Here is a 24,280-nt window from a genome sequence, read left to right as displayed (position 1 = left end):
AAGTCGATTGTCCTTATTTTAGATATCTAATAAACAATATTTACAAGGTCTAATCTAAGTTTTCATCTTTTAATTCGATTTCAAGTCTATTTAATTCTTTCTTTTTTTATTCAATTCAATTTATTAGCTCCTTTAATCCTTGATAATCGATATTAAATGCTTAAAGGTCGATCTTTTCGCATTCATTTCTTAGGCTTTATTTTTTATTTTCCTCTTTTCTTAATCGTCCTGGTCTTGTAAATAAACTGTAATCAAAACCGCTTTCGTAAATCAATTAACGTAACTAATCTGACTGGTCTAACTTCCACAGTCAGAACCACCTTAAGAGATGACGAATAAGCCTATGTGCCTCTTCTCAATGATGCATCTATTTTTAGCATGTTTTTGCCTCCAGTCTCTTTTCTGTCCGAACTTAAGTTGTATAAGTAATATTAATAGACTATTATCGTTTATGATCTCGTTACCCGTGTACGTATTAACTGTATTACTATATTTTAACACTTTTTTCATTTAATTTCTCTTTCAATTCTTTTTCTTCATTCGCATGCGTACAATGTATATAACAGTTGTTTGTAATAACATAATGTTGTTCACTTATCATTCACATGTAAATCGTTCTAAATTCCAACTTCGACTCTTTAATTTGCTTGTGTAATTCAGCCGACATAGTTAATTCTCACATGTTAGGTTCAAAACATTGTTTGTTGCATAGCATGCATAATATCAATAAAATTAATTGAAACTATTAAACCTTAATCGATTAGTAGAGGTCGTTAGAGAACGGGCGGGTTTGGGTGTTCGATTAAAAAACTTCTCAATATGTACCCTCACCCCTTACTCGTATCTCTATGAACATCCATCCGTGTTCGTGGGCATTCGAAAGTCATTCTAACCACGAAATACTAAGAGGAACGAATCTCTATCTTTAGTGTTCATGTCATTTTCTGCTTTGTGCACAAACACGAAATGACCCAACTGAAACGGACTCAACCCTAGCCAAACCCGGTGACCCGTTTGCCAAGCCTTGATTACCTGTTTGCCAAAGAAGGGAGTGGACGGACAGCTGAGAAAAAGCATGATGATGAAGAACTTGTTTAGAACCGTCTCTAAAACCCCAAACTTCCTGAATTCCCCAACTCCAAATCGTATCTACCCATTTTCTCTACCCTCTTTCTCCACCAATGAACAACATCCCAATCTTCAATCTCATATTGATCAAAATCATGAAATTGAAATAACAAAGATGAAAACTTTATCAAAACCAAGCCAAATTCCTTACCAATCAAAAGTTGCAAATTGGGTTAATTTGATTGGCACCATTCAAATGCCTATCAAATTCTTAACTTGTGTTAATGGCAAATCTTGGGCTGCCACTCTTATTTCTCAACAACAGAAATCCTCTAATTCGCTTCCTCTTGGGTATATATGTATTACTCAATTAATTCATAGTCTGTTAATTTTTTTTAAGTTTTGAATTTTTTATCTAATTTGTTGTATTATGTAGGATTGTTTGATGCTTAATTTTAGTGTTCATATAGAATTTTGTTTGTTTGAGTTTTGATATTGAATTACCTGAAGACTTAAGAGTGCTGTGATTATGAACTGCACACAAAGTGTATTAGCATTGCAGTTATGGGGTGCAATGTGTAAAGATGCTCGTCGAGGTATTGAAATTGGAGGAGGTGGTTTTGCTTTGAGACTATCTGTATTGGATGGATACTTTGTAGATCCCATGTAGTGAATTTGACAGAGATAATAGAGATTCAAAAATATATTATATTACAAGAAGGGCATGAGTGCAATGGTGGTATTTTCAGACTGAGCTTGTTGCTCATAAGTGATAATAGCTGTCGTTGACGTATTGTGCTATGAGGCCTTCAGTTCTAATTGATACTAAATTTTAACACCCATTTTGGTGATTGCGGCCAAATCTTAAGACAGAATGGGTAAAAAATAAAAAGGAGGGATTAATCCTTTGTTTCGATGGAGGGATTTGAAATGAAAAGGAGGGGAATTTCCTCTTATATTATGGAAACAAACCCTAAGTGTTGGTTATCTAGATTTGTGTGTTCCTGTCAACTAACCTAGTCTTTTGCGTTTCAGTAAAATGAAGAAATTCAAATTAGATATGGAAAGTTCCGTGATTTTAAATATAATGGGCTGATTCGAATAAGTGTCCAAAGGCCTTACAGCTTCATTAGAGATGAATGGAATCTCCGACATATTAGTAACAAGTAGTCTGCACCTGTTGAAATAGTTAGGGAATTAGATGAAAGAGCTTTATGCCAAGCAAAGTTCACTATTACCTTTAAGCCATGAAATGTAGTGTTGTTTTTGTAGATTCTGTTGACCTTTCTTAGTGAGGTGCTTTATGACAAACTTTTGGTTTTGTTATGCGAGACATAGGAAGTAAACGAGATAACTTCCTGGACTTGTAGAAAGAATTGAAGTGTTCTTTGGATGTGAAGATTGCTGATGAATTCAGCTTTAATGCGAACGACTAGCATTTAGAGTGTGTTTGGATTGAGGGATTTGGAGGGAAAGGAAATGGAGGGAGAGTAGGGGATTTAAATTCCCTTGTTTGGATAACAAATAAGGGTGGAGGGAAATTGAGGGGGAGTGATTTGGAGGGATCCATTTTCTCTCCAAAGCAAATTAAAATATCTCCATAATAGGCAAGATTTGGAGGGAAATTGTATCCAAACACCCACTCCCGTTTCCCTTCCCTTCCCTCCGTCTCCCTTTCCCTCAACTTTTGCTATCCAAGCGCACCCTTAGGGTGTGTTTAGATGGAGAGATTTGGAGGGAAAGGGGAGGGGGAGGTATTTGGAGGGATGAGAAATCCTTTGTTTGGTTAGCAAAATGGAGGTGGAAGGATTTGGAGGGAAGGGAAAATGAATCCCTCCATTTCCCTCCTCCAAGCCAAATTATTTCCCCTCCAACAGTCAACATTCCCAATTTCCCTCCGCCTATCCCTTGGAGGAGGGAAATTGAATCCCTCCAAATCTCTCCCCCTCCATTTCCCTCCACCCTCATTTGCTATCCAAACAAAGGATTTTAAATCCCTTACTCTCCCTCCCTTTCTTTTCCCTCCAAATCACTCAATTCAAACACACCCTTAGGGTGTGTTTGGATAACAAAAGTGGAGAGAAAAGAAGGGGAGGGAGAAGGAGGGAAGAGAAAGGGATGGAAGGGAAGGGGAGGGAGAATGGAGGAGGTCATTTTCCCTCCAAATCTTGCCTTTATTGGAGAGGAAATAATTTGGCTTGGAGGGGGGAAGTGGAGGGATTCATTTTCCCTCCCTTCAAAATCCCTCCACCTCCATTTTGCTAACCAAACAAAGGATTTATCATCCCTTCCTTTCCCTCCCCTCTCTTTCCCTCCAAATCCTCATATCCAAACAGATTTGGGAGGAAAGGAAGGGGAGGGGGAAGGAGGGAAGAGAAAGGAAGGGGAGGGGAGAGAAGGGAGAATGGAGGAGATGATTTTCCCTCCAAATTTTGTCTATGTTGGTGGGGAAATAATTTGCCTTGTAGGAGGAAAATGGAGGGATCCAATTTCCCTCCCCTCCAAATCCCTCTACCTTCATCTTGCTAACCAAACAATGGATTTCTCATCCTTCTAATTCCCTCACCTCCCTTTCCCTCCAAATCCCTCAATCCAAACACACCCTTAGACTCCTTTTATTTACATCGGGGATAACTATGGTTACTTCTAGCGTCTCTAACTTTGTTTAAGTATATTGTTTACCAAATCCTGCAACTGAGGCCACTTTCTGTTTTTGTAAATTAACAACGCACCAGTGATGCAGATACCATTGGGTTTGAAGTTGAGCGTTCTATTACTATGAAAGGTTATGAATCATGATAAAGATAAAATGAGAAGCATTCATGATTTGATGTTGTGATAGCTCTGATCTTATATTTTCTGCCCTTGTAAAACATTGAATATGATTATTGGCCCCCTGCCCAACTCTTCTGTTCTCGACACATTGGATAAGATATTTCATGGTAGTTAAGTTTGGTGGTATACTGTGAAATGTTACTGTTTGTGGGTAAAATATGATAGGGTAACCTTTTTCTTCTGCTACTATCTACTAACATGTTGGATGAACATTTGCTTGTTCTTCAATGAGTTTATTATCTTCTAACTACTACGCAAGTGCAATACGAACTGATTTTTTGTTTACAAAACCCTTTTCTTAATAGGATGCCTGTAATATTTCAAGGTGACTTGGCATATACTGCTATGATGCATTTGAAGGAAAATGACGTGGTGCACATAGATGGACACTTGAGTCCAGAGCCAGTGCCAATCAGTTTTGCAAATAACCAAGCCAATTTCCAGGTATTGTATGTTGACCCGTCTTCATCAATATTTGTCCGACATTCTTAAACAATTAAAGTAACCCGTCCCTAAATGTTTAGATATTGTATGGCTCTTATTAGCCATGTTCTCCCCCCATGTTAATCTCAAAAATTTGAGAATGTCGTTTATCTCGAAAATTTCAGAAAGCTTGTTGTCAGAGGGAATGTGATTTTTTGTATTAAATACCATTGATACAACCAATTATAGTCGATGTGTGTCAATAATAATAGCTCTTGAGTGTTCAGCTATTTTTTAATGCTTCCCTTTTACTCCTGTCTTTGTGTCAAAATTCCAGGTTCTAGTCCATGATGTTCATTTTGTTCGTGGACTTGATCGTATGGAGAAGAGATTCTTTAGACGCTGAAATCATTTTCTTAACTCTGAATCTCTGATGGTAATACATCTCTCTCTTTGTTCTTCTTCTAATTTTGTTATCTGGTAATTTAAAAGATCTTACGGGGAATTAATGGAGTTTTTGGATCCCCCCCTTCCCTTTTCATTTTTCCAGGTAACCGAACGGACTTCAAGCACTGATAATCTTAGCATGCCTTAGAGAAAGGGTTGCAATCTCCCCTCAACCTGAGTCTGGCTATAGATGAGAGGCAGTCACTATTGACAGGTAGAGGGATAGTAGGATCTGACAGTCGTAAATCATATGCGGCACCTAATCCAGATGATACCGGTCTTGCGGCCGAGAACTTAATGCTGTTTGCCTGTATGTCACTCCTTGTATTTTTGAGTATTAAACCAGGAACAATCATGTATATTTTCCCAACCATACCATAATAAGATGTGAACAATCGTTCCTGTTACTCGCTGCCAAATTTTGATACTGTGATATGAAAACAAGACGGAATCCGAGTATTATATCTGTTCAAGTACCTACTCACTGGAACTGGGACAAAATTTTCTCCCAGGGAATACAGTCATCAATCATCTATGTTGAAATATCTTCCTGCATAAGGATTCATACATAATCAAGAAAACTTGTGTAGGTTTGGTGTACTACTACTATCCAACTGGCTTCTAGAATCGGCTTAGACCAGCAGTGGTTGGCTGGTGTAAAGATGAATCAGTCTACAAAGGACCGGCCAGCCTTCATGAGACCAAACGCTTACATTGTGTAAAGATGAATCAGTCTACAAAGGACCGGCCAGCCTTCATGAGACCAAACGCTTGCATTGTGAATGGCAATAAAAAGTGCATACTCGTATCTCATTATAGAAAAACAAATACTTATATGAAGCAGTTTCATAAAACATTATTAGAAAACCCGTTTGTTATTCTAGAGAGAATGGCAACAAATCTTATTGATATATAGACGTAATTGGTTGACAATTTTACATGTAAAAATCGTTCTATTAGGAATCTTCTTTTAGAATAATGTTTGAAAATAAAATAATTATTGTTTTGTGTCGAATAAATTATTTCCGAAATGACATCTACCAAGATAGGAATGTCCAAACCTAACCCCACCCATCCATCGCCATATTCACGTCCCTTCCGATATTATGATTTACATTCCAAACTCATATCCACGTGAAAAACCAAACTGTGTTTGGATTGAGTGATTTGGAGGAAAAGAAAGGGAGGGAGAGTAGAGATTTAAAATCCGGATACCAAGGGAAATGGAGGGAGAGATTTGGAGGATCCATTTTCCTCCTCCAAGACAAATCAAAATCTCTCCACAATAAGATTTCAAACTCATTCCCTCCACGCTCCAACCAAACACACCCTAAATGACTAGGAGGGTGGGAGTAAGAGATTCGTGATCAATTTAAACATTCATGTTCTACTTTTACGAACCGAGTAGCCACTGACTTTCAATCTCTTCACTCATCCCAAAGGATGAAAAAACATAACGAATAATAATACGAGTAATTTTTTAATAAAAAATATATGTGGTTATTGGGCATCCAACCTACGTTGACCCTCCTCCAAAGTAGTACATGGTCCAAAACTTCAGATATTTTTTTCTCAATCGTACTCATCATCACTTTCTTTAGTCTTTTTAAAATTATATTTCATTAATTAATTACCTCAACAATAGAGTATCACAAAAGCAAACAATCTTTTTTACTCCTTATAATTATTTAAGGGTAGATCTGTACTCGGGTTTGGATGTGAGGGATTATTTCATTAATTAATTACCTCAACAATAGAGTATCACAAAAGCAAACAATCTTTACTACTCCGTATAATTATTTAAGGGTAGACTCTCGGGCCCCGGCTCCAAAAACCGGGCCAGGCCAGGGAGGGAGGGGACGTTGGTTGGTTTGGGGGGATATGCTTGACCCGGGTCAGGACCAGAGGCGGGCTAAGGCTGGGTCGAGCTAGCGGGCCTTACCATTTTTTTTTTTTTTTTTTTTTTTTGCTAAACTGGCGGGCCAAGGCCGGGCCGGGCTGGAATTTTGCCAGGCCAGGGTTAACACCGGGCTAAGGCCGTGCCGGGCCAGTTCAGGCCAGGCTGCATAAAATAACGGGCTAGGGCGGGCCGGGTCCGGACCGGATCAGCCCGTGCTAATGTCCAGCTCTATTTAACATTTAAGGGTAAACAAAAGGAAACATCTTTCTGTTTTAGTGTTTTTCCTGCATTAATTTTGACCATAAACTCAACAATTTGCAAGTTTTATACGTAAATTATTGACCAACTTGAGACGTACCCATATATATTTATAATTATACAACTCGTTTTTCTTCTCAAATATCACGGCAATCGTCAATTCATTACATTTATACTTCATTTTTGTTTGTTTTCCATTTTTTATATCGTCCCACTTGGTTCTTTATAATACCCATTTTATCAAAAAGTTGAGGAATTTACGGCAAGCGCAAAAAAAAAGTGAAGAAAGGTTAGGAATATATTCTTTACGAGCTTAGTTTTTGTTGTTGTTTTGACATGATTTTGCATTCAAATTTTCAATGTTATTGGTGTTTTTGTATGTGAATTGGGATGCACAGATCCTAAAATTATGTGGGTTTGAGTTTGATTTACTCTTCTGTCATCGATCTGATCTTGCCCATGTCAAAATTTGATCTGTTTTTGTAGTTTTTATTGCAAATTTGATTTCAATTGTTGATTATAGTTTTATTTGCTGCATGACTATCATGGTTGTCTATTATTTTGATTGAATATTTGAGCTTCCAAGCTGGAGTGCTCAAACTGTAGTGGAAGTTTTTGGTTATCAGAGAATTGTGATGATTCCTTCTCGATTCGAGTTGCATAGAAAGGAAAAGTGATTTCTTAGAACTCAGCTCCATTTAATTATCTGTTGCCATGTATAAGCAACAGTTGATTCTTTCAAGTTTCTACTTTTGATTAGCTATCTTAAGTGTCACTTGATGCTTAGTTATTTTGCTTGGTTTTACAATCATGGTGTATGAATCATTTCACTTATTATATTGTGAGGTCGTAGAGAAGTTGAATAGTTGATTTAATTCTTGACGCAAGTTTCATTTTCGTACGGGTAAGGTTGCGTACATCTGATTCCCTTACCCCGGCGTCGGAGGGAGCCTCGAAACATTGGGGTATTACCGTTGTTGTTGACTTGTTGTATTCCTTGCACTTTTTGTGAACTGTAGAAACTGCCGATGAATCTTAATAGCGCAGCACATGTAATTCTTTTTGAGGTCATTTAGAAAAAGAAAAAAAATAGCGGTAATTAATTCTGAAGCCACAAAGTTTCTTAGAAATCTGTGTAATGTGTTATTCTGAAGCCACAAAGTTTCTTAGAAATCCACAGCGTAACTGATTGGTAATTCTGTTCCCTTTTTAAGTCACCTCATTTGAGCTTTTACGCATTGTACCTTGCAAGTGATTGTGTTTCCTTGTAAGTAAATTTGTCAGTCTTGTATAATTGCTTGGCCTATTAATGAAACCATATTAATTTTCTCTGCCAATATCAGTTAATTCTGATCAAAAATTAATTCTTATGTCACAGTTCTGCTCTGTATCATCTTATTAATCCCAGGCGCACTTGGGCATCTGGGTTTTGTTAAGATGGAATATGAAAGACACAGTTGGATTTGGGACGGAGCTTACTGCTATCCACATGTGTTTGCTGCTATAATGATCACTGCAGCTTTACTTGGCTTGTCGACAAGTTACTTTGGTGGGATTGGTGTTCATTATCTGCCTTATTTATGTCCTGGCTTTGGCATTTTGAAAAAGCAGCCACGTGAGCAGAAGCGTGTCAGAGTATATATGGATGGATGTTTTGATTTGATGCATTATGGGCATGCCAATGCTTTGAGGCAGGCCAAGGCTTTAGGAGATGAATTAGTTGTGGGTGTTGTTAGTGATGAAGAAATCCTGGCTAACAAGGGTCCACCTGTTCTTTCTATGGAAGAAAGGTAGTCGTATTATCTTGTATAATTATATATAGTTGGCTGTGATAATGTTCTTTGTTTATGGCCATTTCCTCGTATATTGAGATACTGGAGGTCTAAGCTCCATTTCCGTTCATATGGTCATGGTAGGAAGGAACATATAAATATTGTTATTGCATGTTTTTTCTAAGCAGTTATTAGAGCAACCCTATGACAGAAAAATGGAGCTGTGGTCATAGCAATTTATTAGATGCTGACTTTTACAGTTTTTCATTAGGCTTATCACCTTTTTCCAGTTCTCTAACTCCAGTGGTCTTGTAGGTTGGCACTTGTTGGTGGGTTAAAGTGGGTCAATGAAGTCATTCCAAATGCCCCTTATGCTATCACAGAGCAATTCATGAAAACTCTTTTTAATGAGTACAAAATTGATTACATTATCCATGGTGACGATCCTTGCTTACTTCCAGATGGCAGTGACGCATATGCGTTAGCGAAGAAGGCAGGGCGTTACAAGCAGATTAAACGCACAGAAGGAGTCTCAAGCACGGATATTGTAGGTACTGTTTCTTGCCAGCTTTCTGGAAATTTGACTTGGGCTCTGTTGGTAGAACACCCGAGTTATCTTGTTTTCTCATTGTTGATCATGGATTACTGGGTGTATTAGCTTTGTACCATAGTACTAAATCACGGTATGATACTTGACCTTAGAATTGGTCTTTGTGGGTTGTTACATTATAAAATGTTGTTGGTACCACCTCAAAATGTGTTATATTCTTGGTAACTCGACGGTGAAGCGACATTACTTCCAATATAATACGTTGCTTGCACTACTTGGTTTGCCTTGGGAACTGAATTTACCTGATCATCATGAATAATAGTGTCAATATCTTGTCATCCTTGCTTATCAGTTACAGGATGCTTTACTTGATTGTAGGAAGAATACTCTCAACTGTCCGTGATACAAGTGTAAATAATGATCCAGCTTGTAATGAATTGTGCGACAAAAATCAGATGCCTAAGAATAGAAAACTTGGAGCTGTTCATGTATCTCATTTTCTACCTACCTCCAGACGCATTGTGCAGTTCTCGAATGGGAAGGTATCAAACAATGGCTTGAGATTATTTTCTTTTTCTTTCTCTTTAATTTTTTGCTGTCTTACAAACTAGATGAAACATTGATTTTGTTAAGAGGTGGGAATGCTGTTGATTAAAGAACAGCAGAGAGGTAAGAAACGGTTTAAGGAAACTTAAAGTCTTAATGAATTTGTAAGGAATGTGTGCCATTATGATATTGGATAAGGAAGAGCTTCCCTTTAGAGCTGTGAGCCATCCTGGGCCTAAATGGCTAGAATGTATAAGAACAGATATACAGATACAGTGGGTCTGAGCACGCTATCCTCTGCCATACCTACCTATCAGACTAGCATACATTTACCTTGAGGTTGAAGATGCACTAAAAAAAGGGACATTTTTCACCAAAAAGATTCATATATAGATGTGTGCCTTTTGAGTTAGAGATTTTTTGGTGCTTCTTGGATGGTTAGTGAGCAGCATTTATCCTTTCTACTGCAGATTTGTCACCTGATACAATGAGTACATACTACATAGCCTTTTTTTTTGTGTGGAGGTTTAAAACCTATTATTTAATATCTTGAATGACAAGATGTTTTTGTCAGCCTATCACTCTCAGACTCTCAGTTGATCATGTTTCATCGTTGGCACATCGTAAGTTCATAACTGGTTTTCCTGCATGACTCCTGACGATGGAATTAGTGTCTAGTTTTGCTCAGCTTTGTCCAATGGACTCCAGGTCACAAAATGTTTGAGTAGTGGGTGCTTGGTGATCATTAATATGAGGGCCAGGTTGCAGAGAACCAGTTATTAGGACATAGCTTGTGTGCAATAATATCTTGCTGATCTCTCCTTCAATGTTGTAAAGCAGAACGGAAGACATTTGCCTGTGTGTGTAATCTAATATTTTCACTCCGGAACTCCATCATAGTTTGTATTGTTGTCTCAAAACATTAGCATATCCTTCTTTCCTCAAATACTTACGCGAGGCGGTTTTAAATAAGAACTATTGTGCATCAACATAAAATATACCTTAATTCCTTTTTTAAGTTAGTAACTAAAAGGGTCATATGTAGGGTAATTGGATAAATTACATGTGGGTTGACAAAATCTGCTTAGTCTATAAACAACAACTAAAGTTACTTTTTGCCTTGTTTTTAAGGTGGGCTTCTTTAATTTCCTTTCCTAATGAATTGTGACGTTTGATTTTTCTTAGCCTTGCTTATGATGTTGCTGCATCCTCTTGTTTAAAATTGCAGGGGCCTGCACCAAACGCACGTGTGGTGTACATTGATGGAGCATTTGATCTTTTCCATGCTGGCCATGTTGAGGTCAACATTTTCCCTTTTTCCCTTTTTTCCGATATTCATTGTCCTTTATAAGCACTACCAGATTGCATACTTATAGAGTTCACTAAGTTTAGTTTCCGGACCGCGTTCTCGCATCATTTGAGATGTACCTGTTCATCACTGTAATATTGATAACTTGGGATTCTTTTTATATAGACACATGAATAGAGACACCTCTCTTGAGAATGAGGTTTGAAATGCTGTATTACAGTCAAATCAAGTCAGGTTTGAGTGTTGTAGTAGCTTCATATTAGCTTGCGTACCCGTGTGCAATACATGACACTCGGTCATCCATGGGTATGAGTTTGGCATTTGGACCCACGCTATACTTCTAAATGAGTCCGAGTAACATAGCTCTTGATAAATTACAGTCCTACTGTCCTCAATAATTGGGAGGCAGCTGCATGTTCTTATTTCATTTTCTATGTAGTATTCTAGTGTTATAAATTAATTTTATATTTGTGGCAACTTTCATATCTTGTCTTTTGTTATAATTTTCTCACATATATTCAGTGTGAGGTGTTCTAAAGCACTTGGTGTTTCTTCCTCATGTATGTACAGATACTTAGAGCTGCCAGACAGCTTGGAGATTTCTTACTTGTTGGTATTTACACGGACCAAACAGTTAGGTATTTTGTTTCTTATCCACAATACAAATTAATCCTATTCTCCATACTACACCAAGGAAATCCATAGCATTATGGTATTCCACAGTTTGTCTTGTGCTTATCTGTGCTATCCATGTACATGTCCTAATTGTGGATTGGATCATGTGAAATTAGTCTTTCTTCATGGTATAGACCATATGTTAACGGAAATACCTGTGGTATAAATCCAAGTTGCGACACTGAACCACGTTATAGGGGTTACTGCAACTGCATTTTGAGACGGTACTGGTCGCATTGACAACGCAATTGGACTGTGATGACTGATTCAGAGCTTTAGTCTCAATCTGAGGTTTAAAACCATGGATATACTGAAATATGAGACTAGAAAACCGCTGAAAATATATCGCCCCCTTTATATGTAACATTGAGTTTAACGGCAAAAAGTGAAATAAAATGGTTAAAAGTTAGCTTCAGGAATAGTAAGGCCAAATTGTTGTTTCTAATTCAGTTTCAGGGACCACAGATGTTGGAAAGAGAACAAAAAATTGTTAGCTAACAACTCTGGAAGTTGTTACATCCTTTCCTCTAGCGACTCCCTGTGAATAAAAAATATCGAAGAGAAATGTCTTTGCTTGAATAGCTCTGAAGAAGCGTATCTTCAGAAACGTAACATTTTCTTTTGTTGCAGTGAGATGCGTGGTCCAGGATTTCCATTGATGAACTTACACGAACGTTGTTTAAGTGTGTTGGGCTGTCGATGCGTCGATGAAATCATCATGGGCGCACCATGGGAAGTAACACAAGACTTGGTTAGTGGCCTTCCTTGTCTGAAATTGATTCCCTCATCTACTATGACTTACAGGGCAGACAATTAAACTATTGTTTCTCTTGTAGTCTACTAGTCTCATTGAACCAAAACTCCATTTAAGGACTACGAGTAACTGAATTCCCTGCTCACTTGTAGGCTCCTTTTGATATTATATTTTTTTTTGTATAATGAAGGGTCACCGTTTCCAAATATGTTCTCCATAGCAGAGTATTTACTACTCATATTAGGATGCAATTTGAAAACAATGTTCCTCATCGCCTCAAAAGTTATAGCCTATGGACTATGGCGGTTAAGGAGGAACTGAACCTTAGTTAAAAATTCGTTGAAGCAAGCGCTGTAAGGTCATTGTGGTGCCTACTCCCTCACAACGTAGGGACCACCATCTGCATGAGGAGGAACTAGCAACGCACACCAATCAAATACGAAGCAATTTTCAATTTTTTTTTTCTGGTTCCTTATGCTACCCTTCTCTTTTCCCCCTGCCCTTTAACTTCCTTTAAAGTTAGCCCTCTTAAAAACCCAATTAAGTGGTATGGTTGCACTTTTTTTTTCCTTTTTTTTTAAAGTACTCCGTGGCCCGTGCAAGTTTGTTTAAAAAATAGTGTGCCTAGTGTGCATCAGTCATGGTGCCTTGCGCTTCATAGCCATATGCTCTCATCTCATCTGTGCACTGCATGACTAGTACTCCCTCTGCCCCAGTCATTTGTTGTCCTTTTTCCTTTTTTGGATGTCTCAGTCATTTGTTGTCCTTTCTATTTTAAGATACTTTTAAAGTGTTAAATGACTACACTACCCCTTGTTATTTCTTGACTTGACAATCAACCATTGTGCTACGTTAGCCCTTAAAATTTGACTTCAGGGGAGTATTAATGTTTGGCTAAAATTCCCATTAGGTGATTTCCTTTAAATATGGTCCCCACGTTTTAAAATCTGGTCCCCACTATTTTGCTAAAAGCTGGTTGTATCTCGCTGCTGGAAAGGACGAATTAAGGGTGGCAAATTGGTAGTTTTAGTGATTTCCTTATCTTTGTGCCAAAATAAAAGGACAACAAATGACCGGGACGGAGGGAGTAAAAAATAGTGTGCCTAGTGTTCATCAGTCATGTGCCTTCCGAAATATCACTCTAATCAAAATCTCTTGTTGTATGCCCCTCCCTAAAAAAATGTGCAAAGCAGATAAAGACCTTCAATATCTGTTTGGTGGTACGTGGAACAGTGTCTGAAGCCAATCCTCTTGTTCCTGTAAGCACAGTTGATCCTACTGTTACTGATTCTATAGCTTCCTTAATTTCTCTGGAGTAAATTATTTTTACTGTTGTGTTCTGCAGGAAGACACCGATCCTTATGCAGAACCAAAGAAGATGAAGATGTTTAGGATGCTTGAAAGCCCCAAACACATAACTACATCCTCCGTGGCTCATAGAATTATCAACAATCATGACGCTTACAAGGTATCATATTTCCTGCTCATCATCTGTAGAGAATTCACCTCACGTTTGAAGGTGCAACAGAGATTCATTGCACTTTAAAGACAGGTGCAAAGTGCCCACACCCTCATGAGCACTTTTCACCTGTGTCTTGGCATGTGTGATGGATGCACTATGCTATTGCTCCACCTAGCTATTCTCGGTGTTATGCATTTAACCTCTCTTAATATCTTCGAGGTGCAGAAACGTAATGCTAAGAAGTTGGCAAGTGAAACAAAGTACTACAAAGAGAAGACATATATATCTGGGGACTAAATGTGAATGTCTTAGTTAGATGTGTAGATCTTTTCCTGGTCGCATGTAGATTTTGCAGATAGATGCCGTCGTGTATCATCCTCTCTGGCTATGATGTTCATTAATATTAATGCGGAAAATCGTCAAGTATCAGTTAGAAGAATTTTTGTTTTGTGTGCTCATCCTATCACCACCCCCCCTTTTACTTTACCTTCTTAGTCCCATTCTTATTGTATTATTACAAGTTATTTTCCGTCTGTAATTTTTTGTAACACTAGTACTTATTTTTGGCAACGAATCGAGGCGTTTGCCCACCTATTTTTTTTTATTATATTCTTCTCTGTATTTTAAAAGCTACCCATTTGGTTGCTCCTGTTTTACTCCACATGGAATAATAACTTGGGTTAATTAATGAGAATATTCTGAATTATTGGGGTCCTTTTCAAAATACTCTATACTATTATTTAACTAGATTGCTACCAACTAATGTATCATTTATTACCTAGTGGAACCGGTTCCACCGGTTTCCACCAATTCTCTTTTCTTAAAACAGATATTAACCTAACATTTTAACCTAATTCATTCTATCTATCATTTTTACCTTCTTTTATCTCCTACCTTTCCCTCTTCCTTTTACTGTCAAACGCCATTGTTACTCCTTCATCAACCTTCATTCATTGCTACTAGTCTTTCATCAACTTCATTCTTATGCGTAGATTACCTAACTAAAGGCGGAGTTTAATCAATTTTGACCTAAATTGATTGCACAATGGATAAGTTAATTCGATTGCCCTAAATTCGGATTTACTCATTACCCTTTTTCCCTAATTTTGATTTATTTGATTACCCTCTTGTTTAATTTCTAAGAATCCTAATTTAGAGTATTCATTACTAATTACTAAGAACCCTAATTTAATGACCCTCTTATTTCCCCTAATTTTGATTCAAAAAAGGTTAAGTTGTTCATATTTGTTGTGTTTTTATTCATTTAAGACAATATGTTCTTTTCTATTTTAATTAGGCAAATCAAAATTAAATGACGGTTGTGATCTTGAAATTATGGTTTGATGGTTGCTTTAAAAGAGGTGATGAAGGTCTCATATATGGGTAGTACATTTAGGACTGTTGGTATAGGCCCATATGAGATATGTTGGTTTACAATGGTTGAGGAAGCAGAAAAAATGTGGTTTTAAGAGAGAGGTGGATGGTATTTTTTTCATGAGCTCTACTAGTGGATTGCAAAAGGCTTTGAATGATACTCATGCTATGATTATTTTTAGAGAAAATTATTGATTACAACCTTTTATAAACCACTTTTTGTAAATTACAGCATTATATAATTTTTTTTTGTAAATTATATCCAAAATATTACTTTTGATGAGAAATTACAGCCAAAAGATTTAATGCGGTAGAAAATTAATGCAAATTTGAATTTGTCACTTAAGTTCATGTTTTTTGACGAAAATACCCTTATCTTCATCTTTTATGTCCATCGCTTATGTTCATTATATTTCATAACTCCATCATCTCTCCTAATTCTCCATTTCTTCAACATTCTTACCTAATCCAATTCGCCAATTTTCTTCAAATTCTACCCTAATTAATTTAATCAAATTCTATTATTTCCATTTTCTCTTAAAAATAATTAGTGTTCTTCATTCTCTCTTCTATACTTTGTAGATCAATTTTCCCCAAATGGAAAATAATTAAGATTTTTCAATTTTGGTAATATGTCTATATTTCTTTTCCATATTGATACACTTGGGCTTCTTGATGATGCAACAACCGTTGATTTTGTTTCTGTTTTTGTTGTTGTTGTAAATTGTAATTTGTGTGATGAATTGATTTTGTTGTTGGATTGATTTCTGGGTAATTAGGGTTTAAGGTTTCAACAGAGATGTTGAGATTAATCGTAGTAATTTTAAGGAGATAGATAGATGGGAGCATATCAATATGGAGAGGTAAGAAATCTATAAGATTTTTGTGTTGTGTACTTGTCTGGGAATTTTTTGAGAGAGGTGGTAAGGAGAGGTAAAAAAAATATGGGTAAGCTTTAAAATAGGACAAGGGGTATATCGGTCAGATTTTTAAAAAATTCACTGGAATCCTCAACTTGGCTCAAGTTTAGAAGAAAAGTGATATTCTGGATGTAATTTACAAAACAAAAAAAAAGCCGTAATTTACAAAAAGCGGTTTATAAAAGGCTGTAATAAATAATTTTCTCTTATTTTTAAGAAGGTTTTAGAGGAGAGAGTTGATGAGTGTTACATTATACCTGGGTGTGATGTCCCCCCAATTAATCCAGTTGGTGGAGAGTGGTTTTGGTCTTACTTTCCCTAGAAAAAAAAAGGGGAAGTACCAGTATAAATAGCACAAAGAAGGGACCACCTTTTTCTTCACCCACAATTGAAACCTTAGCTTTAATTAACACGCAAAACTCTAAGAAAAGCATTAAGACAAGCAATCAGAAAAGCACAAATACATCAAAAACCCAAAAAATAGTCTTGAAATCTCCTAAAACTTCATCCAACCAAATCTCTACTAACCATAGCAAACCTGAACCATCCTCCCTAGCTATACCTGAACCCTCATATGATTTCAATGAGCTAATCATAACAGATCTGTTCAATGAGAGTGAGGCAAATGCTGATGAAGCCGCTCTAAATGCTAATGATGATTACTTAAGTGAGGATGAAGAGTGTTGTGCAAATTTTATACTTATAACCCCGCAAGTGTACGGTTGCCCACTGTAGTATTGCGAGGGTCGAACCCAAGGGACGAAATTATGGCTCTAGAATTGTTTGTCTAAGCTACTAGTTTAGTTCGATAAAGGGGAATGGGTTGATTAAAGATAACTAAAGTACTAGACTAGAACAACAAAAGAAAATGATTAAAAGCTTAAGATGATAAGAACGATGGTTAAGAGACTAAGATGTTGGGTTCACTCAAGTAAGGAAGAAGGGACAAGAACATAGGAAGGCAAAATCGAAAGCATAAGCAAGGGAAAGACTCGATCTCTCGATGTAAGACTAACCCCTAAAGTAAGGTTGATTAAGTTCTCACCTAATTAATCCACCCTTGATTTTAACATGTGATTCCTAATTACTAGTCAAGCTCTCAACCAACAAGTAGAAAGATAGATTGAATGATCAAATTCTCACCTAAGCATTCTCACAAACACCTTATGTGCATGATAAAATCAACAAGCATATATTCAACAATTTCATTCTTCCCATGCCTTAATCCTCCCATATAATCCTACAAGAGTTCCCCCTCCATCCTAGTAAGCCACTACTCACACATATTTACAATAACAAAGGTAAAAGATGGAGACTTTAGCATGTAGTAAGCAAAGGAAAACATGTTTGCAAAGATAACTAATTCCACAACTCAAATATGTAAACAATTGAAAGATGAACAACTATAAAGAAGAGATTAGACCAATATTGAAGACAAAGTTGCAATCTTTGATTAAAAAGAAGAATAATCTTCACCAATCTTCAATTAACAACCCAAAACTAAATGTAAACAATTGATAATAACTAATTCTAAGCTAATCTATAAAGTAATTAATATTTGATTAAGGAAAGATTAAAGTTTTGATTAAGGGTTTGTGTTGGACCATATGATTAGTTTTGATAATGACAAGTATGTACTTTATATTATATATACTCTTTCTTGTAATCGTTTGTTTAGTCTTTATTAGATTGATTAAAGTTTACAATTTGAGCAAGTAATGTTATAGCAATCTTGGCTATAACATTGAAGATTTGTGAAGTATCGTTCAAGTAATGTTATAGCAGCTTGAGCTATAACATTGAAGATTCTTAAAGCTCCCAATATCACTCAAGCAAAAGGCTCGATCAAGTCTATAACAAGCTCAAGATGAAGGGCTTATGATCAAGATAAAAAGATGATCCTACCACTGAAAATCTCAAGAAAGATTAGCTAGTGTAGAACTTCATCTAATTACGGTATCTTAAGAAGTAATATTGGGAAGGTAAAGTTATAGCTATTTCACCTATAACTTTACTTACCATACTTAAAGTTGTAGTCATTTGCACTATAACTTTGGGTTGCATTTTAAAGGCACGATTTTAATAGTTTTAAAATCAATTTTCAAAAGATAAAATTCTTCAAATATGTTTCGAAATCATGTGTGTATATGATAGAGATGAAATAAGGGTTGTTTAGGGTGAATAATTTACGTTATCCTATTGGTTAGTAAAACGACTTATGAGTCGTCATGCTACCTAAGGTTTGTTAAATTATCTAAACTTAACCCTAATCTACTCCTTGATATTTTGACCTAGGGTTTCGGCTAAGATGGGCTTATGAGCTGTGTGGAGGCCGAATTAACTCCCTATACAAGTAAATAATATTAGGTCAAATCTTTTTTTTTGGGAAAATGTAAGTCTTTTCATTAAAATATCATAATCTCCATACAAACAACTTCTAAGGCAAAGTCCAATGGACCTTTGTTCCTTAATGACTCCTAATTACATTCAACCATGCTAGGATACGACCATTTTGACACTTAATCCGACAATTTTTTAACCTATGGACAACATCACTTTTCACCTGCTCGACCAGTTTCTCAGGACGTAACAGAAACAAATCCAACCTGCTCTTGTTACGGCCCATCCAGATATGATACATCAGTGATGATACAATGATTCCAATTACCTTCTTCTGAGTAAGGGTCCTAGACCTCAACCCTATCCACCATTGTATACAGTTTGCCAATGGTATCTGAACGGAACACCAATCGAAACCATCCTACAAAGAGTAGAACTGTAGACACACTCAAAGAAAAGATGCTTGTGATCCTCAGGCGAAATTCCACAAAGAAAGCAGACATTCTGTTGAGCAATCCCCATAGCCACCAGTCTATCTTGAGTTAGTAGCCTCTGTTGAACAATCAACCAACAGATAAAACGATGCTTAGGTAGCACCCATCTGTTCAGATGCCATGAATACCAATCAACAAAGTCAGTATCTGGCGTGACCATCGTAACCAAAATTAATAGAATCTTTGAACATTACGAGACCGATGCGAGTCCTTCATCAGAGTTTTAATTTGACAGATCTTTCGCCATGCCCAGCTGGAATTAAGAGGAGGTTCATAATTTTTCCAAATAGCACCCTTGATATAAATTGCATGGACCCATTTTACCCACAAATGATCTTCTTTCTTCTCAATCCACCATACATACTTAGCTATGGCAGCACAATTCCAGAGTTGAAGGTTTTTGATACCTAATCCTCCATGTTTCTCATCTCTGCAAACCTTAGCCCAAGACACCATGGCAGGCCTACTCCCAGTCTCTTTGCCATGCCAGAGAAAATCTCTACAAATGGCTTCAATCTGCTTGATCACCATTTTGGGCAGGATAAAAATTCGTGCCCAATAGCTGTGAAGTGTACTAAGTACAGATTGTATAAGTACCACCCTCCCAGCATAAGAAAGCTGTTTTGATCCCAGACCCCGTATTCTGTCAACAACTTTATCCACAAGGCAACTGCAATCCAAGATAGATAACCTCTTGGGGGAGACACTAACCCCAAGATACCTGAAAGGAACTTTACCCCTACACATGCCCGTAATTCTCTCAACTTCTTGTACCAGACCTTCATCTACACCATTATAGTAAAAGTTGGATTTACCTCTATTCAGCTGTAACCCTGAAGCTTTGGAGAAGAAATTGAAAGCATTCACCATTAACTCTATTGAAGCTCGGTCTCCTTTGCAAAATAAGATCAAATCATCAGCAAAACATAGATGAGATAGCCCAATCCTCTTACATAATGGGTGGAATCTGAACCGAGGATGTTTCTGAACTGTTTGAAGTATTCTACTGAGATACTCAAGACAAAGGGTGAAAATGAGAGGGGAAAGGGGATCCCCCTGTCTAAGGCCCCTTTGTCTCTTAAAAAAACCAAATACTGCTCCATTTAGAGCAATAGAATAAGAAGGTGTACTAATGCATTGCATAATAATTTGCACCATCTTATCAGGGAACCTCAAAGCTCTTAACACTTCTTCCACAAAAGTCCACTCTATGGAATCATATGCTTTTTGCATATCCAATTTCATCAGCATTCTAGGTGAACATGCTTTTCTTTTGTAAAGACGTATCAAATCCTGGCATATTAATATGTTCCCTACAATATCTCTACCCTTGATGAATGCACTATGAGAAGGGTTGATGATACCAGGGAGAATATTACTCATTCTATTGCAGATAACTTTAGACAAGCATTTGTAGAGTGTGTTGCAGCATGCTATAGGCCTGAACTGCATCACAGTATCAGGCATAGCAACCTTAGGAACCAAAGTTATGACAGTATTGTTACATTGCTTAAGTAACTGCCCACTCTTGAACACTGACTGAATGGCCTCAATCACCTCCTGGCCCACAATGCTCCAACTGTCCTTAAAGAATTGACTGCTGAAGCCATCAGGGCCAGGTGCCTTAGTACCAGGAATAGCAAACATAGCTTCCTTGATCTCTGCGGCAGTAACAGGAGCCATTAAGCTCAGACCTTGGGAATTATTCAAACAAGGTCCTTGCCTCATAACATTAACCTTGACATGCTCAACTGGTTTTGAGGAGCCCAGAAGAGATTCATAGTACTCCACAAAAGCAGCTTTGATGTCATCAACCTGGGTGCATAGTTTTCCCCTTACATCTTTCACCTGATACACCTTATTATGAGCTCTTCTCCTTTTGATGCTAGCATGGAAAAATGACGTATTGTCATCTCCCTCTTTTAACCAAGCTTCCTTGGACTTTTGCCTCAGAAACTGCAGTTTAGCTTTAGTTAAGAACTCGAGCTCCTCTGAACAGGCTTTCTCAGCATGGCACATGGCCTCATTAAGGGGTTCCTCCCTCAGCTTGGTCTGGAAATGTTGTAATGATAATTCAGTGATTCTGGTGAGGTTTTCAATATCACTGAATTGATCATTATTCAGATGTCTCAGCTCCTTCTTCAATCCCTTTAGTTTAGAGACCACCTTGAACATAGGTGTCCCTGGAACATTCTTTCCCCATCCCTTCGTGACAGTGTCCATAAAACCTTCAGCCATTGACCACATATTAAAATATTTAAAAGGGGCTTTACCCCTCTCCCTAGTCTCCTCAAAGTGCAGAAGGCAAGGGCAGTGATCAAACAAGCCTTCAGGTAGGAAATTAGCATAGCTAGATGGGAATTGGGCTATTCATTCCTCATTATGTAACACCCTATCAAGTTTGCTATAAATTTTTCCATCAACTTCATGCTTGTTATTCCAAGTGTAGTATGAACCACAACTTTTCAATTCATGCAACTCACAATCCTTAACCATTTGTGACATAGGCTGTATATCAGCATTTGAAACATCAGCCCCACCAATTCTCTCAATAGGTGCCATAATGGCATTGAAATCTCCAAACACTACCCAAGGCCCCTGACAGGTCTTGCAATAGAGTCTCAGTTTCTGCCAAAGTGGATCTCTCTCAGCTGCTTTATTCATCCCATAGACCACAGTCATCCAAAAATTACTCCTCCTTCCTTTATCAAACACTTTCACATGGATACACTGAGAAGTAATATCCTGAATATCCACCCAGAAAGAAGTAGGGTCCCAAATCACCCATATCCTCCCCCCCTTATGCATACTAGAATTAGTACAGATGGACCAATGCTCACAAATATTATTCTTCACCTTGAGCCACGTGTTACTCCTAATTTTAGTTTCTAATAACCCAAATAAACCTACTTTATTCTGGTTTAAAAACCACTTTATTTCATTTTGTTTGTCAACATTATTCATTCCACGGATGTTCCAAAACCCACAATTAACCATTATCGGTGTCTGTCTGCTAGCTCCCTTTCTCATCTGAGAACCCTTTCTATCGGGCCACCTTAGATTTTTGAATAGACAAAGTTAGGGCTTCCATGAAGGAGATGCTACCAGGAGTAATCACCTTCTTCTGTCCATTATCATTTTTCAGCAGTTTAGAGATAAACCTCCTAGGCATTGATTGAGTTACCACAGGTGCTGCCTGCTCAGGTAATGGAGAGGTAACCCTTGGAAGTATCTGCTGAGCAGGAGTAACTGGTGGCTTAGCCTGTGGAGGTTTCTCCATCCTCTTCTTCTGAGGCTGTGGCTGCTTTGGAGGAGCAGGTCTAGGTTGTTGGACCTTCTGTGCAGGAGCCTTTGGTTTCCACACTTTCTGAGCACCAGTCCCTTTCCTACATACCTCAGCAGTGTGCCCCATGCCCTTGCAGCTAGTACAAGTAGTAGGTAGCCAGTCGTAAACAATCCTAGCCCTCTGAACATGTCCATTTTCATCAAGGAACTGAACAGCACTAGGAAACTGTTGACCTATAGTGACTTCTACCATTACCCTTGCAAAGCCCAGATAAGTTCTCTTGCCTGTAGCCTCATCACATTTAAGGAATTGACCCACAGACCCACAAATTTTCCTCAAACTCTTTTCACCCCAGAATTTGATGTCTAGCCCATATACTTTCATCCATAGTGGAATCTTCGATACATCATGCTTAAGCAATTCTGAATCAGGAGTCCATTCATTTATGATAACAGGCTTATTATCAAATAACAGGTGACCATTCTCAGAACACGACTTTCTCATTGCTCTTTTGTTTTGAACCTAACCAGGAAAATCCCATTTGGGAGGAACGAAACCCTATCAACCCCATTAGCCGCCCAGACCCTCTTAACAAAGCCATTAATCACATTGCTAGGAGGGTTGGCACCTAGTATAAAACAATAGATGGAAGAAGACCAGAATGAAATCTCACCAGCAACATCCTCTTTCGCAAGACGGATTGTTGGAGCAGAAACAATCGGTTCCTCCGGTTCCTCGATAGGTAGTTCCTGTTCCTCCTCTTCTTCCTCTAGGATAGAATTCAAATCAGACTCAAACTCCAGCGATGAAAATCTGATATGCCTCGCAACAGCTTTTCCTTTACCTTTGCTTGCCGACGACGAACCATTTTTTTGTGTTTTTTGTGATTTTTCTCCTAAATTTAGTGAAAGATTTTTATTAGATTTCCTTGATCGAGCCATTGCTGCGTAATCAGGTGAATCCCTAGAAAATTGGAGGATTTTCTCTCTCTATTTTCTCTCTCATCTCTCTTACCTATATTAGGTCAAATCTATAATATATTGTTATAAGATATTTTTATTTCTTATCAATTATATTAGATTTACCCTATTTACTTATTCAAAATATTTAGTAGATTAAATTAAGAAGAGATAAGATTTGTTTCTTATGAAACAAACTACCATGCCTCACGGCACACTAGGGTTTCGACCAAAAACCTAGTTTCTCTCTTCTACTATATATATGCATGATGTTCATTAATTCAAATAAGCTTTTCGAAATATTAAAATTCCTTGCAAACAATTTGAGTTTAAATTGTAATCGGGTATTTTTATTATTTTGCAATTGAAAATCTTTTACGAAAAGTCGTGCTCTTTAATTTGCGTATTGTTTCTTAAAGTTACGTTATAAGATAATAGTACTTCATAGCGTTTCTACTCGTTCAATTGTGTGAACACCTAGAGGAACAATCAAGTGCTTTCTTAGTAACTTAAGATAGTCAAATCGAATATCTAGTGATATTCAAATCGAGTTATAGCTATAGTTAGTTATACGAGTGGGTTGATAATTTTGTAATCTGGAGAAAGGTACTCAAATTATTAATCGAGAATGGTGGACGTAGGCTTCGACGTGTGAAGCTGAACCACTTCAAATATCGTGTGTTCTTGCAATTTTCTTTATCGTTCATTTCATTACGTTTATAAATCATTTGGTTAATTAGTTAAAGTTTAATCAATAAACTTTAAATAATTAATTATTTAGATATAAAATAAAAAGTGGGTATAAGTTTTTAAATACTCAATTCACCCCCCCCCCCCTCGAGTATTTCGACTTTGATAGACTCTTCAATTGGTATTAGAGCCTCGTGCTCCTGATTGCCTAACCGCAA

The 24,280-nt window shown here is 37.3% G+C and overlaps 3 protein-coding genes across 6 annotated transcripts; 2 read left to right on the top strand and 1 right to left on the bottom strand.

The window, feature by feature from the left end:
- The first annotated feature begins 1,027 nt into the window (after positions 1-1,027).
- LOC141592410 (protein OSB2, chloroplastic-like) lies at positions 1,028-5,180 on the top strand. Of its 2 annotated transcripts, none has more exons than XM_074413068.1 (4): positions 1,028-1,427; positions 4,229-4,347; positions 4,664-4,762; positions 4,877-5,180. In XM_074413068.1, exons 1-3 carry the CDS (start codon positions 1,076-1,078, stop codon positions 4,730-4,732), a joined length of 540 nt encoding a protein of 179 aa, XP_074269169.1. In that variant the 5' UTR covers positions 1,028-1,075; the 3' UTR covers positions 4,733-4,762; positions 4,877-5,180. The 2 variants fall into 2 exon arrangements, with proteins under 2 accessions (XP_074269169.1, XP_074269168.1); XM_074413067.1 differs by having other exon boundaries at positions 1,031-1,419; positions 4,209-4,347.
- A 1,762-nt stretch (positions 5,181-6,942) lies between these two features.
- On the top strand, positions 6,943-14,713 carry LOC141592409 (ethanolamine-phosphate cytidylyltransferase-like). Of its 3 annotated transcripts, none has more exons than XM_074413065.1 (10): positions 6,943-7,220; positions 8,310-8,721; positions 9,019-9,254; positions 9,632-9,795; positions 11,028-11,099; positions 11,679-11,746; positions 12,414-12,534; positions 13,731-13,796; positions 13,883-14,005; positions 14,225-14,713. In XM_074413065.1, the coding sequence occupies exons 2-10, from the start codon at positions 8,369-8,371 to the stop codon at positions 14,294-14,296; spliced, it is 1,275 nt and encodes a 424-aa protein (XP_074269166.1). In that variant the 5' UTR covers positions 6,943-7,220; positions 8,310-8,368; the 3' UTR covers positions 14,297-14,713. The 3 variants fall into 3 exon arrangements, with proteins under 3 accessions (XP_074269166.1, XP_074269167.1, XP_074269165.1); XM_074413066.1 differs by having other exon boundaries at positions 7,078-7,220; positions 8,340-8,721; XM_074413064.1 differs by lacking the exon at positions 6,943-7,220 and adding an exon at positions 7,276-7,342.
- A 6,784-nt stretch (positions 14,714-21,497) lies between these two features.
- LOC141590418 (uncharacterized) lies at positions 21,498-22,124 on the bottom strand. The gene has a single exon (XM_074411012.1). The coding sequence runs from the start codon at positions 22,122-22,124 to the stop codon at positions 21,498-21,500; it is 627 nt and encodes a 208-aa protein (XP_074267113.1).
- Positions 22,125-24,280: the final 2,156 nt, after the last annotated feature.

Source organism: Silene latifolia, chromosome 7 (genome assembly GCF_048544455.1).
Source record: "Silene latifolia isolate original U9 population chromosome 7, ASM4854445v1, whole genome shotgun sequence".
Taxonomy (NCBI): Eukaryota; Viridiplantae; Streptophyta; class Magnoliopsida; order Caryophyllales; family Caryophyllaceae; genus Silene; species Silene latifolia.
Note: the sequence above shows the minus strand (reverse complement) of the source record. Positions and strands in the feature narration are given on the sequence as shown.